Here is a 16,700-nt window from a genome sequence, read left to right on the forward strand (position 1 = left end):
CTCAGAGAGGAACACCATAGTAACTCTAAACTTCTCATTTTATTAGAAAGCATCTGACAGTTTCCTATAAACAATATGGTGGGGTGAAACTGAGATTTGCAGCTCTAATTAACTGTCTGCAGGAAAGGAAACACAATAAACATGGTCATTTGTTCTACATTGCATACTAAATAAGCAAACGCACAGACGCACGCAGACACCTTTGGAGAATTTATTTTGAACTGATGTAAAGTCAACTGTTCCATATTTAATTACCATAAAATATAGTTTTAATTTAGTAATGTAACACAAAATGGGTTGTAAAATAAAATAACTAAAATAAAATAGAATGAAATGAAACCCCCAAATCCATTTCTGTAAAAATCAAAAGCTAACTTTTTAATTTAAGTTTAAATTGAACCGAGAAGCACATGTCAGACTTTTTAGGGTGTCATTTATTTCCCCTTGCCTTCTTATAATTATGTGACACGGTCCTGTTCAAAATGTGGATTAAAAATGCATCTAAAAATGATAAGGTCACATTCATCAGTGAAAACACAAGCCAAAATAATCTTTGTGTGTATGAATTTCATTTCCTAAGGGACAAATAAATCATGATTCTGCTCACTAACCAATATCCATTGATTTAGACCTGGGGTGCATGACTTCAATATAGACCAAGAGCTTTTCAGCAAGCTATTACAAACATTCCCTCATAGATGACTTACTAATCAATTCTACAAATAGGTCTCCAACCATGAATCAAGGAAAGGTTCTCTTCAAAGCCTGCACTGTGATTTGAAAACATTGTTAAATCTACTGAGGGAGAAATGTATAGTCTAATAATTGGCAAGGCTTACTCCACTATGAGCTTATGTTCATAAATGGGAGACACAAAAGGCTCATGGTGTCGGCAGAATGACAGGGAGAAGCTTTCTGCTCCATAAGCACAACTGACTGCAGGCTTCTTGTACAACTCTGACACTTGTACCAGCCCTAAAAAACAGCATGAACTCCTACACAACCAGTCCAGTTCCGCTCCACATGTCCTAGAGGATGGCATGAGTATCCCTGTACTGCAGCGTACAAGAAACTGATCTGCTTATGTAGGAGTATGACAGCATGCTCTCAGAGGCTTTATTCATGAAGACATTTGCCGAAATGCTAAATTTAAATAGGTTTTCTACAAGTGCCAAGTGTACACATATGATTCCGTTATAAAAATGACATTTCTTTGAAAACCAGAGACAAGAATTATTCTGCAGTGCCCAAAAAAATCAGGCATTTACAAGACTTTCTTCAGTTAAGTGACAGTGTTTGGAACTGACTGCATTTACTTGGACTGTCCTATTTATACAACAGCAGACAGATATGGATCACCTGTATGATCAAGCAGCCACATTAAATGACTCGAAAAATGTCTGTAAGCGTGACAGTTTCAGATTTCAATGGTAAATATTACATATCAAGGGATCTTGTTTACTCAGCCAAAGACTATAGATATAGAAAGACTGTTCACTCCTATTATTTACGAATGGGAGAAACTGCAATGCAAAATATGTCAGAAAACTTTCCGTCTTCTAGGTAAAAGAGCCAATCGCTGATTGATAAAGTTACTATGTCACTGCAGCTGCTGTTAGAAGCTCCGGTTCCCATAGAAACCTGAGACTCGCGCTTAGGACTGCACATGCGCACTTTAATCGAATTGCGAGTTCGCCAAGCAGTTTTTGAGATGTCAGAATTCATATAGTTTATATACACTCACATAAAGAATTATTAGGAACACCTGTTCAATTTCTCATTAAAGCAATGATCTAATCAACTAATCACATGGCAGTTGCTTCAATGCATTTATGGGTGTGGTCCTGGTCAAGACAATTTCCTGAACTCCAAACTGAATGTCAGAATGGGAAGGAAAGGTGATTTAAGAAATTTTGAACATGGCATGGTTGTTGGTACCAGATGGGCCGGTCTGAGTATTTCGCAATCTGCTTAGTTACTGGGATTTTCACACACAGCCATTTCTAGGGTTTGAAATTTCAGGGGTGTGAAAAGCGAAAAAACATCCAGTATGCGGCAGTCCTGTGGGTGAAAATGCCTTGTTGATGCTAGAAGTCAGAGGAGAATGGGCCGACTGATTCAAGCTGATAGAAGAACAACTTTGACTGAAATATCCACTCGTTACAACGGAGGTATGCAAAAAAGCATTTGTGAAGCCACAACATGCACAAAGGATTGAGGTGGATGGGAAACAAGAGTCCATCAACTGCAAGATGCTATCCTATCAATATGGGCCTACATTTCTAACGAATGCTTTCAGCACCTTGTTGAGTCAATGCCACGTAGAATTCAGGCAGTTCTGAAGGCAAAACAGGGTCAAACACAGTTTTAGTATGGTGTTCCAAATAATCATTAAGGTGAGTACAGATAGGACTTGGTCTTGGATGTCCAAAATAGATGCCCTGAGGTGTTGCAAATAGGGCCGCAGAGTGAACAGACTTTCCTTGAAAGGGATTTTGATATAGCACATATAATCCAAACTTGTGAGTACATTTATTGCAGACACAACCAGATTTTTTAAGTTTTTAATCGAGTTGTAAAACACTACAATTTTGTCCGATAACATGTCGGACAAAAATGGCTGGTAAGTCATAAAAGGGTGATATTATAAATCCACATTATAATAACTATTTTGTCTAAAATTAAAATAGAAAAAGAAAAGAATTACAAAACAAAAAACAAACCCAGTCTATTTAAAAAGCAATTACTTTTGATTTAGGCATCACAACATTGTGTACAGATTTACAAAACATTGCACTTATGTTATTATTAAATTATTCGTAAAAAAAAGGAGTATTAGATGATAATAGCAAAGGTATTGAAAGTAAATAAAAAAATAAAAATGTATACCCAAAATCAACCGAAATATATCCAATATCAACTGATACAGTAACTTTACTCAGTTTTAACTTTATCAATTTACCAGAAACATATTTTGTGCATCTCTAAAATAAACCTAAGGAACAAACAGGGCAAGCATATTCTTCTTTAGTAAATGTAGCTAGCCTGGATGCCAGCCGAACTTAGCCCCGTCCACAACATTTGAGCTCGTGCAGTTCGGTCTGGACTTGATCCAGGAGTAATTATGCCCAAACAGAAACAGTTTGGACCAATGAAAATGTTAGGGCGGGCTTTAGACGATGATGGACAGATGATCAACAGTAACGTAATCATCCATGTCATCAAAAGCGCTTGGGTTGAATTTGTTCTAATCCTAAATGGAGAACTTGTTACTATATGCATTCACCTTCACTATTTCTCTCAGAAATGATCATGTTGGTAAGTACTCTGTGTATCCTTAAATATATATATTTTTTTAAACTCCAGCTAAGATTGTTTATTTCAGCGTGTGTGCAGACAGGGTTGCTAAGTTTTTACAACAAAACCCATCAACTACTGGCTCAATACAATAGCTTCTCTGGGGGGGTTCTCCGGAAAAAAAAGGCATTTGGGGGGTAAAATGTGTGTTCTTTTGGCAAGGTTACCTGCTAAAATTCGCATTCCTGGGTCTATATATCACATAATAATGCTTTAACCTCAACATGGAAACCATGTTTTGAACATGGAAAACAACCTGCGGGAAAACCGCAGACTTGGCAACACATTGCAGTTGAGATCTGTTGACATTTGACAACTAAAGTTATGCGTCACTCCCCTGCTCTGATTGGTTGGAAACTGACTTCCATAGTCAATGGTGTCCATCAACTGTTTGGTTATCAACATGCTTTAAAAGATCTTCTTTTGTGTTCAGCAGAAGAACAAGTTTGAAAAAACTTGAGGGCCAATAAATGATTACATACTACTGTATGACGACCAAAAGAAAGTAATGAGTATATGGAACAGAGTCTTTAAAAAAGAAGAAGTTAAAAATCATTATGGTTTGTTTATTAGTATTTGACTAGTATTTCATTTTAAGAGTCATGCTAAAGGACGGTTTATCTAGGGGCCTTGCTTTTGTTAACCACACTGACCTCACACATTACACTACCGCCACGCCTCATTGGCGTTTCATATTGAATTGCAAAATTTCCATTTGGGTCAAAAACTTTTTGTAACCAAACTAAACAAGGACACAGTGAACCTCCGAGGCTGGCATGGGAGCTTTCTCTGGCGCAGAGTAAAAGTTTCTGACTGGCTTATAAATCATGAAACAATCATCAGAGACAACCCAACTATTTCTGACATTGTAATTTCCTGAGGAAAGGAATGTCTTATCAGTCTCAGACATGATTCCAGCCTCATCGCCCCAGACACTGATGCAACAAACCCACAAAATTATGCCTGAGCGGAAAGATAAACAGACTTCAGCGAGGTAGAACAAATAAGCTTTATGGACAACAGAAAACCTGCATTCAACACAACGAATGCTCATGCTGCTATTTTTAGGCAGACTCAAAACCTCAGTCCAACTCTATTAGAATGCATGTTATTTAGATGATCCCGATGGTGAAACTTATCAATGGAGATAATTTCAATGCAATGATGACAATCCAGATCCAAAAATACTCCAGTACCTTGTTTGTCACCTTCATCTCATCCACACTAAACTGTCATTACCATAATAATTCTCTTGAAGAATGTCTCAGCTAGTCAGGGTCACAGTATCATTACATAATCCTTTGCAGCACAGCTGTTTTCACACTACAAGATTATGTTAATAGGCTTATAGCTGCATCTGGACCCCAGGCTGAACACAGCCGTGAGCGTAAAACAAACCTAATCTGCAAAACAATGTGCATTGAACAACATTCCCTCGATTACTCGAGTTAATTGGAAGATACAGTGCAAGGGATGTGTGCATAAAAGCTAATATAACAAACTACTTTGAGAGCCTGACATTATGGAAAATTGTGGTTAATTATTGATATGATTTGAATAATTAAGTAGGCAAGCGAGCTGCAGCTGGATACCTTTTTGTCCTTGGTGACATCTTCCTCTTTCTTGGCCGCATCCAGGTCAGTGACTCCACGATTGAACTCGTCCATTGTGCTGTCGGGGAGGGGAAGCTCTTCTGCATCAATGTCTGTCTCATCTGTAGCCGGCTTTTCGGCCCCTGTGAGCTCCCGCCCTTTAGAAAAGAAACAATTTATCTTGTTAAATATGAATTACCAAACTAGAAATCATGCATAGAGGGATTAAAGAAAAAGCTCACTGAAAAAAACTTAAGCATGAGCCTTACTTTTGTTAGGTTTATGCCATGCAGCCAAAAAACAGTTCTCATTTTAATTTAGTTTAACTTGATGTACTAAACTAAAGCAACAAAATGAATACAGCTAATGAAAATAAACTATTTAAGGAACCGTATGTAAGGAATTTATTTCAATTAATCATAAAATGGCCCTGATATGTCACAAGACTTTAAGAAATCATGTTCATTTCAAATACTTATATCACTGACAACAGTAATCCGGCCAGGATATTGTCATTTAAAAGTTGATGTTGCAGCCCTCAACTGATGTTGATGTTGACATTTTGTGTTTTGGCCTGAAACTCCGCCCTCCACCTATCGACCCTCACAAAGTCAGTAGTGTTTCTGCATCCCGGTTGCCAGATCTGCTCTAGTTACCACAGCTGCAGATCTACAAACATTCCTGCTGGATCCTGCAGATCCTGGCAACCTCGAGTCAAGGGGGAGGGAGAGAGGGGAAAGTGATTGCAGTACCAGTTTTGCCCACAATCTTACATACACTTTCTTTAAAGATGCAGTATGTAATATTGACAGTTAGTGGTTGAAATAGTACTGCGGGCCAAATTTAAAATATTGGAGAGAGTTGTTTCCCGCCCCCTCTTCCTCAGACTCTAAACTCACGTGGGTAGCCAGACTGAGGACGCGCAACAGCAGCAGATTTTTAGATGGATGCCGATACTTTTTCAGTCGGGTAGCTTCCATGGCAGCAATACTCTGTGTTTTCCGCTAACTGGCAACATGTGATGTTGCAATAATATTGTCTAAACTGGCAGCGTGCGAATACGCACAGACGAAACAAAAACAGACATTCTGACAAAGAACGCACATTTCAAAGAAGAATAAATGGCTGTAGCATTGTTTTTCTGAGAAATGAGTATGCCAGTTTAGCAGTTTTTTTCCCAAATTTCTGCAGGCATGACACTTTTTATGCTTTAGTAGAGTCAAAACATACAGAACCTTAAAAATGTACAAAAGTAAAATAAAAACTGACATAAAATGTTAATAAAAAATAGAATGGTATCTCAATGATACTAATATAACACTGGTTTGAAGGGAACAAAGTTCTGCTGTCAGTGAAAATATTAGATTTTTTGCACAAACTGCCTTTATCCACACACAGGTAAAATAGATATTCTGACTAAACACTGATGTTTCCTGAGTAAACTGTGGATCCCCTGTGGGAGAGATTGTGTTACTGATATGGGGCCCCATGCATGTTCCGACCACACCTTCACTCAGTCTGTACAGCAGATCGGTATTTCTGGAAATGGGTAGTTGACCTGACATGTCAAGCAGTGACAGCCGTGCTAAAACGATTTTGAACAACATTCTTGTGTAATTATATTTTAAGCATTTCATTTTCATTACATTATTTGAGAGGCTAAAGTGAATATTTCTAATTTTAAGAATGTATTTGTCAAACAGTAGGACTGATTAAATTGCACAGGAATTTTTTTTTATCAATACATATGGGTAATCTAATAAATATGTGTAATTTATACATGGTAAAAAGATCAATGACATCATTACGCAATCCCCACAATTTACATTTAAAATGCAAATTGTGGGGATTATGGCTATTTTAGGGTGACAATTTGACCCAGATCATAAACTGTGTATTGTATTACTGAACATAACACGAGTTATAAAAGGAAAACTGAGGTCAGAGGCATTTACCCCACACTCAACTACATGTAATGGGACACAGACCCTTACAGACTCTCTACGGGCTAAAAAGGCAATTCTGGACCAGAAAAAGATCACTCCTATAATAAACAAAGTTATTTACAACACACATTCCGTTGACAAATCCCATTCCTATGCACAGTATATTGCACATCGCCTCAAGATAATATATTCCCCCCATCTGTCTAACATAAAATATAACTAATATCATGTAGTGTATTGCTATGAATTTGATCTATTAAATATTTAAACAACTAATAACCACATAGAGAGCTGCAATCTCTAGAAAAAAATTGGAAAAACAAATGTGTTTGCTATGAACAGCTGCCAAAAAGTTCTCTTGGTCAAAAAATTAATATGTTCAAAAGTTTTTACAACTTTTAAGACTAGAAAATGTTCAATTGGAGACGTGATTTTTTTTTTTACAGTGTAAAGTGCCCGTTCACTTTTTCCCATGTGCGTTATTGAGGTCTTCCTGTCCTAACACTGGGCCAGCAGTGGAGCTGTTAAACATTGCGAGTCCCATCCCTGTGACACCGCAGCGTGTTGGGGCTGGGGAATCCTGCACAGATTAGAAAGAGTGTGTGGGTGAGCTGGATCTCATCTGCATTTGAAAGGAAAACCTGTCCAGAGGGAGCTGTGGGAGGATGCTCAGCATGAACCTGTGGCCCTTGCACCGTGAGATCTGCCCCCCAGACGCAAGCAATCAGAGGTGCTGTTCCAGCCTGCCTATCAAAGCCTCGGCACACAAAGGCTTCCTCAAACTCACTGCGGTGGATTGCACCAAAACACCTTGAATAACTGCATGGACTTTCCCTTCGCTAAATCAAAGTGTGTCACAGATCAACAGAAACATCACTCCATGTTCAAGGGGCACAATCAGACAATTAGAGGGAGTCTGGAGAATAAAAACCTGACGTGGAAGAGGAGTACACTAACTAACACAAGAGGATACCATTCATTACAGTACCTGGTACTCCAGAATCTGTGCATGTCTTGTCAGTGTCACCGTCTTCCTGGCCATCTGCGTTCTGCTGGGTGTGCTGAAGGCTAAGCTTATGACAGACCTCAAAAGCCTGACCCACTGTTCGCACTATCCGCATGGCTTGGCTCTACAGAGAAATGAAGGTGAGCTTAGTATTAATATGTACTGTCTGAAATCCAAGTTCTGGGCTGAAACAAAAGTCAAAACCACAAATGCTTTCATTTTACCATACAGAATTAATAATACAAGGACTTTCTATATATTTATATTTAAATATTTTTTAAATACAGCATTTTCACTATTGGATGACCAATTCATCAAAAAAAAGGAAGGATCGAAGAAAAACAGACAGATTGAAGAAAGACAGACAGAGACAGATAGATTTTTTAACTGAGTTAAGGCCCTTTCACACCAGACACGTAACGAAAAAGCGAAGCGAATAAGTGAATATTTTGCATGCGGATATTTAGTGTCAAAACCATTAACATCAGCCGTGACACGATTTTGCGACGTTTTTAAGAGCTCCAACATTTAAAAAACATTTGCGGCGATAGCTAAAAAAAAACTGAGACTTCATCATTCAGTGAAGACGAGCATTTCATTTTATTTAAAGGACTGAAAAGAAGGTTTTGGGTGAACCCAGTCTTAAAGAACAGAGTCAGTATGCTAATCTTGTACAGGAGCTAAAACTTTACCATGGCCAGTTCTGCACTTACTTTCCAAAGTTTATGGGACAATTTGAGGAGCTCCTACAGTAGCAGCGCATCTGATGAGACAAACACACACTTCAGGGAATCAATCGATCCGGAGCAGCTGTTTTCAGTTGAGTCACAGTGTAAACATTTAAGTGCCACAGACGTACTGATGGAAACGCGTTCACTTTCCACAATCAAGGAAACGAGGTACAAAAAAAAAAACATTTTATAAAAGGTTAAGTTATTGCTGTCTGTAAACACAGCTGCAGCTGTATAGCTTTAACGAAAACTACAGCTGTAATTTAATGAGAAATGCCATAACAAACATTAACAAAGGTTAATGTTGATTGAATAGCTCGTGACATCAACTGGACATTTCATCACCTTTGTTTCCTTGTCTGTGATTGGTTAAAGCGGTCGCCCCTAGAGTAAAAAAATTCGGCATCGAAACAATAAAAATAAATGTTATGTTCGCCACACCACATTCACGTTCAGTGTGGAAGCACTCATTTATCATTACTATTATTTGCGCGTCAAAATCGCGTCCAGTGTGAAAGGGCCTTTAAGCTGATGATACACAGGGCAACTTTTTAAGCAATGTTGCTGAAAGATGTTGCTTGGGCACTTTCCCATTGAGAAAGGGCAACACATTTCTATCTGGATATCCAAAGAGAAATTTGTTGCCCATTCCCAATGGGAAAACATCTTTTAGAAACTTTGCTCAAAAAGTTGCCCCATGTATCATCTGCTTTAGAGTCAAAATCTGATAATGGGGGCATCATCAGGGTAAACAAAAGATGAAAGTCTGAAGTCTGTTTAGTCAGGGAACAAAAACAAAGGGACTCAAACAAAAGGGGAATTATTTAATATGACTTATACTCATTTAAATAATCGTGACAGCGTTTGATTCCCAATCCCACGCTTTTAATTTCAGATGGTATGCTTGTAGCCAGAAAATGTGGAAAACCAGAATGCTGCCAATCGTACAAGCAGACAATCAAAAGACACTTTTTAAAACAACTCAAATTTGTTATAAATAAATAGAAATGCTTGAAAATGTCTAAATGTGCATCAGGCGATTTAAAATACAATAGTTTGTCCCAAAAGCAATGTGGGAACCATCAAATAAAAGAGGTATGGTACTAATGTTTAATTCAATTTGTGTCACCAATAAACTATGGCATACAGAATGTGAACAGGCACATTTATTTGGTAAAAGTAATCTTAAGCACCTCCATCTCTATCGGATAGTATGGTTTCATTACGACTAGCTAAACTACTGTATAACTAAAGAGTAGCAGAATCCATACCGCAACTATAACAAAAATGGCACAGATCAACAAAATGGTTGGAATCACTTTCAGAATGCCTTTTTCTCCCTGGCTAATCAGAAATCCATCCTTCTTTAAAGAGCATTTAAAGCGGCAGACGACTTAACTGCAGCACATGCTTATAATAAGCAGAACATTTTTTGGTTTAGATGTTAAATGAGTTTGTGTTATCTTTATAATTAACGTTTTTGGTGTGAACGGGCTTACGCCCCTATTATGAGTGCCACTTTGTCTAACTTGCTAGTGTCCATTTAAACACTGGATCAGTCTGCAGACTCAATGAGACTTTCTCAAAAACCGACAATTCCATATTTTGATGGATGATCGCGAGACAACATTATTCCGACTACAGTGTTTGAATCTGCAGACAGTAAAAGGTGAAATGATCAGTGCAGATCTATCCTCAGTTTATTGAGAGCACACTGGAGCAGTTGATGTACAATTACCCAGAAAAGCTCTGAATGGCTTGGTCTGTAATGAACAGTGAAGCTGGGGAGAAATGGGCCAGACAGGGCTTTCAACTTAAATGAGCATCATCTTTCTAAAGAATCTTTGTTAAATAAAGAATACTTCTTTCTTGATTGCCTTTCGCCACAGCCAAACTTCTGCTCTATAAATCAATAGCCATTGTGGAAATCCCACATTTTTTTATGACGAAAGAAACACGGGTAATATTGAGGCCATGTGTCAGGCTTTCGTAATAATAGTCTTCTACGCTTTACAGTCTTTGTTTTTACAGGGTGCTCATTCTCAATGCTATTTGAAATTTCACATCCATTCCAAAGAAGAATGAGGAATGAAACAAAAAGTCAGTTTAAAGATGACTGGAAAGTTGTATTCCGCTTAGTGTCTCTTATGTCTCTCACAGCATTTTATGTGACATGCCTGTTCAAGACTTACAAAACAAACAATGCATAGACAAGTTTCAGTATAAAAAAATGATGTTAAGTTGCACAAACCATCTTATAGGTGCAGTTTGTAGTATTTATGAGGCTCTTTTAACAGAAATGCAATATAATATACATACAGTGGTGGCCAAATGTTTTGGCACCCCTGGTAAATATCATCAAATATGGCTGTAAAAAATAAATCAGCATTGTTTATCCTTTTGATCTTCTATTTAAAAAAACAAACAAAAACAAAAAAACAAAAAAATCTAACCTTTCATTGAAGTAAAAGAATTGAAAATGGGAGGTAAATCACATTATGAAATAAATACTTTTTTCCCCCAAAACACAGCCACAACTATTGGCACCCCTAAACAATTTTATGAGTAAAATATCTCTGAAGAATATTCCCATTAATATTTCTTTGTTTAGCACACCAGGGTGACAAAGAACATGAAATTGTCCAGCTATGATGTCTTATTCCACAGAAGTATAAATATAAGGAAGCACAAAGGCTGTATCCCCTTAATCATCATCACCATTAGTAAAACCAAAGAATATAGTTCTGATGTGCAGCACAAGATTGTTGAGCTTTACAAAATTAGAAAATGGCTGGAAGAAAATAGCTAAAGCATTGAAAATCACATTTTCCATCATCAGGGCAATAATTAAGAAGTTCCAATCAACTAAAGATGTTAAAAATCTGGCTAAAAAAGGATGCATGCCTATGCTGTCTTAATACACGGCGAGGAGGAATGTTTGAGTGCACAAAGACTCTCCAAGGATCACAGATGGAGAATCTCAGAGATTAGTTGTATCTTGGGGTCAGAAAGCCTTACAAATAAATAAAATTAAAAATTAAACAACCACTACATCACCACGTGTTTTTTTGTGAGGAATTCAAGAAAAAAACTTCCTCGCTCGTCCAGAAACTCCAGCATATTCAGTTGTCAGACACAACTGGAAATTCAAAACGACTGGTTCTGTGGTCCGATGAAATTATAAAAAGAGCTTTTGGGGAGCAAATCTACCAGATGGGTTTGGTGCAAACAGGGATTTAAAAAAAAATACCCCATGCCCACTGCTAAAAATACCGCTGGATCTTTTATGTCGTGAGCCTATTTTTTTTGCTGGAGGTCCTGGACATCTTGTTCAGATACATGGTGTCATGGATTCTAGCAAATACCAACAGATAAAACGACCTCTGTTGGAAATCTTATAATGGGCCGTGGTTGGATCTTCCATCAGGACAATGATAAAAAAACAAACATCAAATTCAACACAGAAATGTGTCACTCGGCAAAAAAATGAAGCTTCTGCCATGACAGTCCTAGTTCCCTGACATGAACCCTAGAGAATGAGTGGGGTAAACTGAAGAGAAGCAGCACCAAAATTGATCTGGGAATCTGAAGGATCTGGAGAGATTCAGTATGGAGGAATGGTCTCTGATCTCTAGTCAGGTGTTCTCCAAACTCAGAGCTGTTATCTTGGCAAAAGGAGGTTGCAAAAAGTATTTAATAAAAGGGTGCCAATAATTGTGGCCAACGTGTTTTGAAGAAAAGCATTTATTTTTATAATGCGATTTACCCCCCACTTTCAATTCTTTTACTTCAATGAAAGGTTAGATTTTTGTGAAGTTTTTAAAATAAAAGATCAAAAAGATAAATAATGCAGATGTATTTTTTACAGCCATATTTGATGATACTTACCGCACATCCTGATTCTGCCGAGTTAGACGAGTTCCTGGGTCAACAAGGGAGGTTCTTAAGGTAAAATGGATCAACCAATCAGATTACTCATGTGACGTCACATCATCTGCCAGCTTGCGCGCCACTTTTTGAATTTATCCCTTTGACATCGCCTTCATTTCACCGAGGTAAGAGCATTTTATTTACTCTGTATATGCATTATTAATTTCAATTTCATGATGGATTAATTTGCAACGTGAACATTTGCTAAACTGCTCAAATAAGGTGCAAATCACGGAACCCCTCTCCCATCGGGCAGGCGCTCGGATCCGGTCACTCTGTGGTGTTTCCCCCGCGATCGCGCATCGGATCCGGTCACTCTGTGTGGTGTTTCCCCCGCGATCGCGCATCGGATCCGGTCACTCTGTGTGGTGTTTCCCCCGCGATCGCGCATCCGATCCGGTCACTCTGTGGTGTTTCCCCCGCTATCGCGTATCGGATCCGGTCACTCTGTGTGGTGTTTCCCCCGCGATCGCGCATCCGATCCGGTCACTCTGTGGTGTTTCCCCCGCTATCGCGTATCGGATCCGGTCACTCTGTGTGGTGTTTCCCCCGCGATCGCGTATCGGATCCGGTCACTCTGTGTGGTGTTTCCCCCGCGATCGCGCATCCGATCCGGTCACTCTGTGGTGTTTCCCCCGCTATCGCGTATCGGATCCGGTCACTCTCTGTGGTGTTTCCCCCGCGATCGCGCATCGGATCCGGTCACTCTGTGGTGTTTCCCCCGCGATCGCGCATCCGATCCGGTCACTCTGTGGTGTTTACCCCGCGATCGCGCATTGGATCTTTTCCGATTATTTATATCACCTTTTTTATGTATTCGTTTAACAGACCTTATACTGACCCTTTTGTAAAAGAGAAGCTTAACACTTTCGCGGATGGATTATTATTATATTAATAATAATAGCCTAATAATAATAATGAAATATATCGTGTGGACCCAGGGACATCATATTCTTATGTTGATCCAGGGACTTCATTCATTATAGCTCATCTAATATAAGACAAACATTAATTAATCACTGTATTTAAATAATAATAATAATAACCTAATAATAATACAAATAATAGCCTAATAATAATAATAATAATAATAATGAAATATTTCGTGTGGACCCAGGGACATCATATTCTAATGTTGATCCAGGGACTTCATTCATTATAGCTCATTTTAAATTAAGACAAACATTAATTCATCACTGTATTTAAATAATAATAATAATAATAATAATAATAATAATAATAGCATAATAATAATAATAACCTAATAATAATAATAACCTAATAATAATAATAGTAATAATAATAACCTAATAATAATAATAATAATAGCCTAATAATAATAATAATAATAACCTAATAATAATACAAATAATAGCCTAATAATAATAATAATAATAATAATAATGAAATATATCGTGTGGACCCAGGGACATCATATTCTTATGTTGATCCAGGGACTTCATTCATTATAGCTCATCTAATATAAGACAAACATTAATTCATCACTGTATTTAAATAATAATAATAATAACCTAATAATAATAATAATAATATTAATAATAATAATGAAATATATCGTGTGGACCCAGAGACATCATATTCTTATGTTGATCCAGGGACTTCATTCATTATAGCTCATCTAATATAAGACAAACATTAATTAATCACTGTATTTAAATAATAATAATAATAATAATAACCTAATAATAATGCAAATAATAGCCTAATAATAATAATAATAATAATGAAATATATCGTGTGGACCCAGGGACATCATATTCTTATGTTGATCCAGGGACTTCATTCATTATAGCTCATCTAATATAAGACAAACATTAATTAATCACTGTATTTAAATAATAATAATAATAATAATAATAATAATAATAATAACCTAATAATAATACAAATAATAGCCTAATAATAATAATAATAATAATGAAATATATCGTGTGGACCCAGGGACATCATATTCTTATGTTGATCCAGGGACTTCATTCATTATAGCTCATCTAATATAAGACAAACATTAATTCATCACTGTATTTAAATAATAATAACCTAATAATAATAATAATAATAATAATAATAATAATGAAATATATCGTGTGGACCCAGGGACATCATATTCTTATGTTGATCCAGGGACTTCATTCATTATAGCTCATCTAATATAAGACAAACATTAATTAATCACTGTATTTAAATAATAATAATAATAATAACCTAATAATAATACAAATAATAGCCTAATAATAATAATAACCTAATAATAATACAAATAATAACCTAATAATAATAATAATAACCTAATAATGATAATAATAATAATGAAATATATCGTGTGGACCCAGGGACATCATATTCTTATGTTGATCCAGGGACTTCATTCATTATAGCTCATCTAATATAAGACAAACATTAATTAATCACTGTATTTAAATAATAATAATCTAATAATAATAATAACCTAATAATAATACAAATAACAGCCTAATAATAATAATAACCTAATAATGATAATAATAATATTAATAATAATAATGAAATATATCGTGTGGACCCAGGGACATCATATTCTTATGTTGATCCAGGGACTTCATTCATTATAGCTCATCTAATATAAGACAAACATTAATTCATCACTGTATTTAAATAATAATAATAATAACCTAATAATAATAATAATAATAATAATAATAATAATGAAATATATCGTGTGGACCCAGGGACATCATATTCTTATGTTGATCCAGGGACTTCATTCATTATAGCTCATCTAATATAAGACAAACATTAATTAATCACTGTATTTAAATAATAATAATAATAATAACCTAATAATAATACAAATAATAGCCTAATAATAATAATAACCTAATAATAATACAAATAATAACCTAATAATAATAATAATAACCTAATAATGATAATAATAATAATGAAATATATCGTGTGGACCCAGGGACATCATATTCTTATGTTGATCCAGGGACTTCATTCATTATAGCTCATCTAATATAAGACAAACATTAATTAATCACTGTATTTAAATAATAATAATCTAATAATAATAATAACCTAATAATAATACAAATAACAGCCTAATAATAATAATAACCTAATAATGATAATAATAATATTAATAATAATAATGAAATATATCGTGTGGACCCAGGGACATCATATTCTTATGTTGATCCAGGGACTTCATTCATTATAGCTCATCTAATATAAGACAAACATTAATTAATCACTGTATTTAAATAATAATAATAATAACCTAATAATAATAATAATAATATTAATAATAATAATGAAATATATCGTGCGGACCCAGAGACATCATATTCTTATGTTGATCCAGGGACTTCATTCATTATAGCTCATCTAATATAAGACAAACATTAATTAATCACTGTATTTAAATAATAATAATAATAACCTAATAATAATAATAATAATATTAATAATAATAATGAAATATATCGTGTGGACCCAGGGACATCATATTCTTATGTTGATCCAGGGACTTCATTCATTATAGCTCATCTAATTTAAGACAAACATTAATTAATCACTGTATTTAAATAATAATAATAATAACCTAATAATAATAATAATAATATTAATAATAATAATGAAATATATCGTGTTGACCCAGGGACATCATATTCTTATGTTGATCCAGGGACTTCATTCATTATAGTTCATTTAAATAATAACTATAATAATATAGCCTAATAATATGAATTGCCTAATAATAATAATGAAATATATATTGTGACCTTTAGGGACATCACATTCTTATGTTAATCCAGGGACGTAAAATTAACTATTCAATTTTGCTTCCTTAATTGTACTTTAACTATTTATATAACTATTTTATATAAAATATTAATATGTATATTTTTCCATTTCTGTTAAAATAGCATCAAGATTTTAAATCAACAGCTGAGCAATTCCTCAAGAGGTTTGAAGATTTCCCAGCTCTTTGCTCATACTTCAAGTATTACTGGCTGGAAATAGGACACACATGGTCTGACTTTGTATGGTGCTATAACCATGCTGACTCCGATACAAACAATCTTCTTTAAAGGTAATATTTGAAATTAAACTTATGCAACTTCAGTTAATG

General features: G+C 35.6%; 1 protein-coding gene across 2 annotated transcripts in view; it reads right to left on the minus strand.

The window, feature by feature from the left end:
• nos1apa (nitric oxide synthase 1 (neuronal) adaptor protein a) overlaps positions 1 to 16,700 on the minus strand; it is a 136,652-nt gene that overhangs the window by 28,231 nt on the left and 91,721 nt on the right. For both annotated transcript variants that reach the window (XM_067459900.1, XM_067459899.1), the window contains 2 exons: positions 7,884 to 8,025; positions 4,950 to 5,107 (listed from right to left, as the gene is read on the minus strand). In XM_067459900.1, coding sequence (XP_067316001.1) covers positions 4,950 to 5,107; positions 7,884 to 8,025 — 300 coding nt within the window. The remainder of the gene's footprint in view (positions 1 to 4,949; positions 5,108 to 7,883; positions 8,026 to 16,700) is intronic.

This window comes from Pseudorasbora parva, chromosome 12 (genome assembly GCF_024679245.1).
Source record: "Pseudorasbora parva isolate DD20220531a chromosome 12, ASM2467924v1, whole genome shotgun sequence".
Classification (NCBI taxonomy): domain Eukaryota; kingdom Metazoa; phylum Chordata; class Actinopteri; order Cypriniformes; family Gobionidae; genus Pseudorasbora; species Pseudorasbora parva.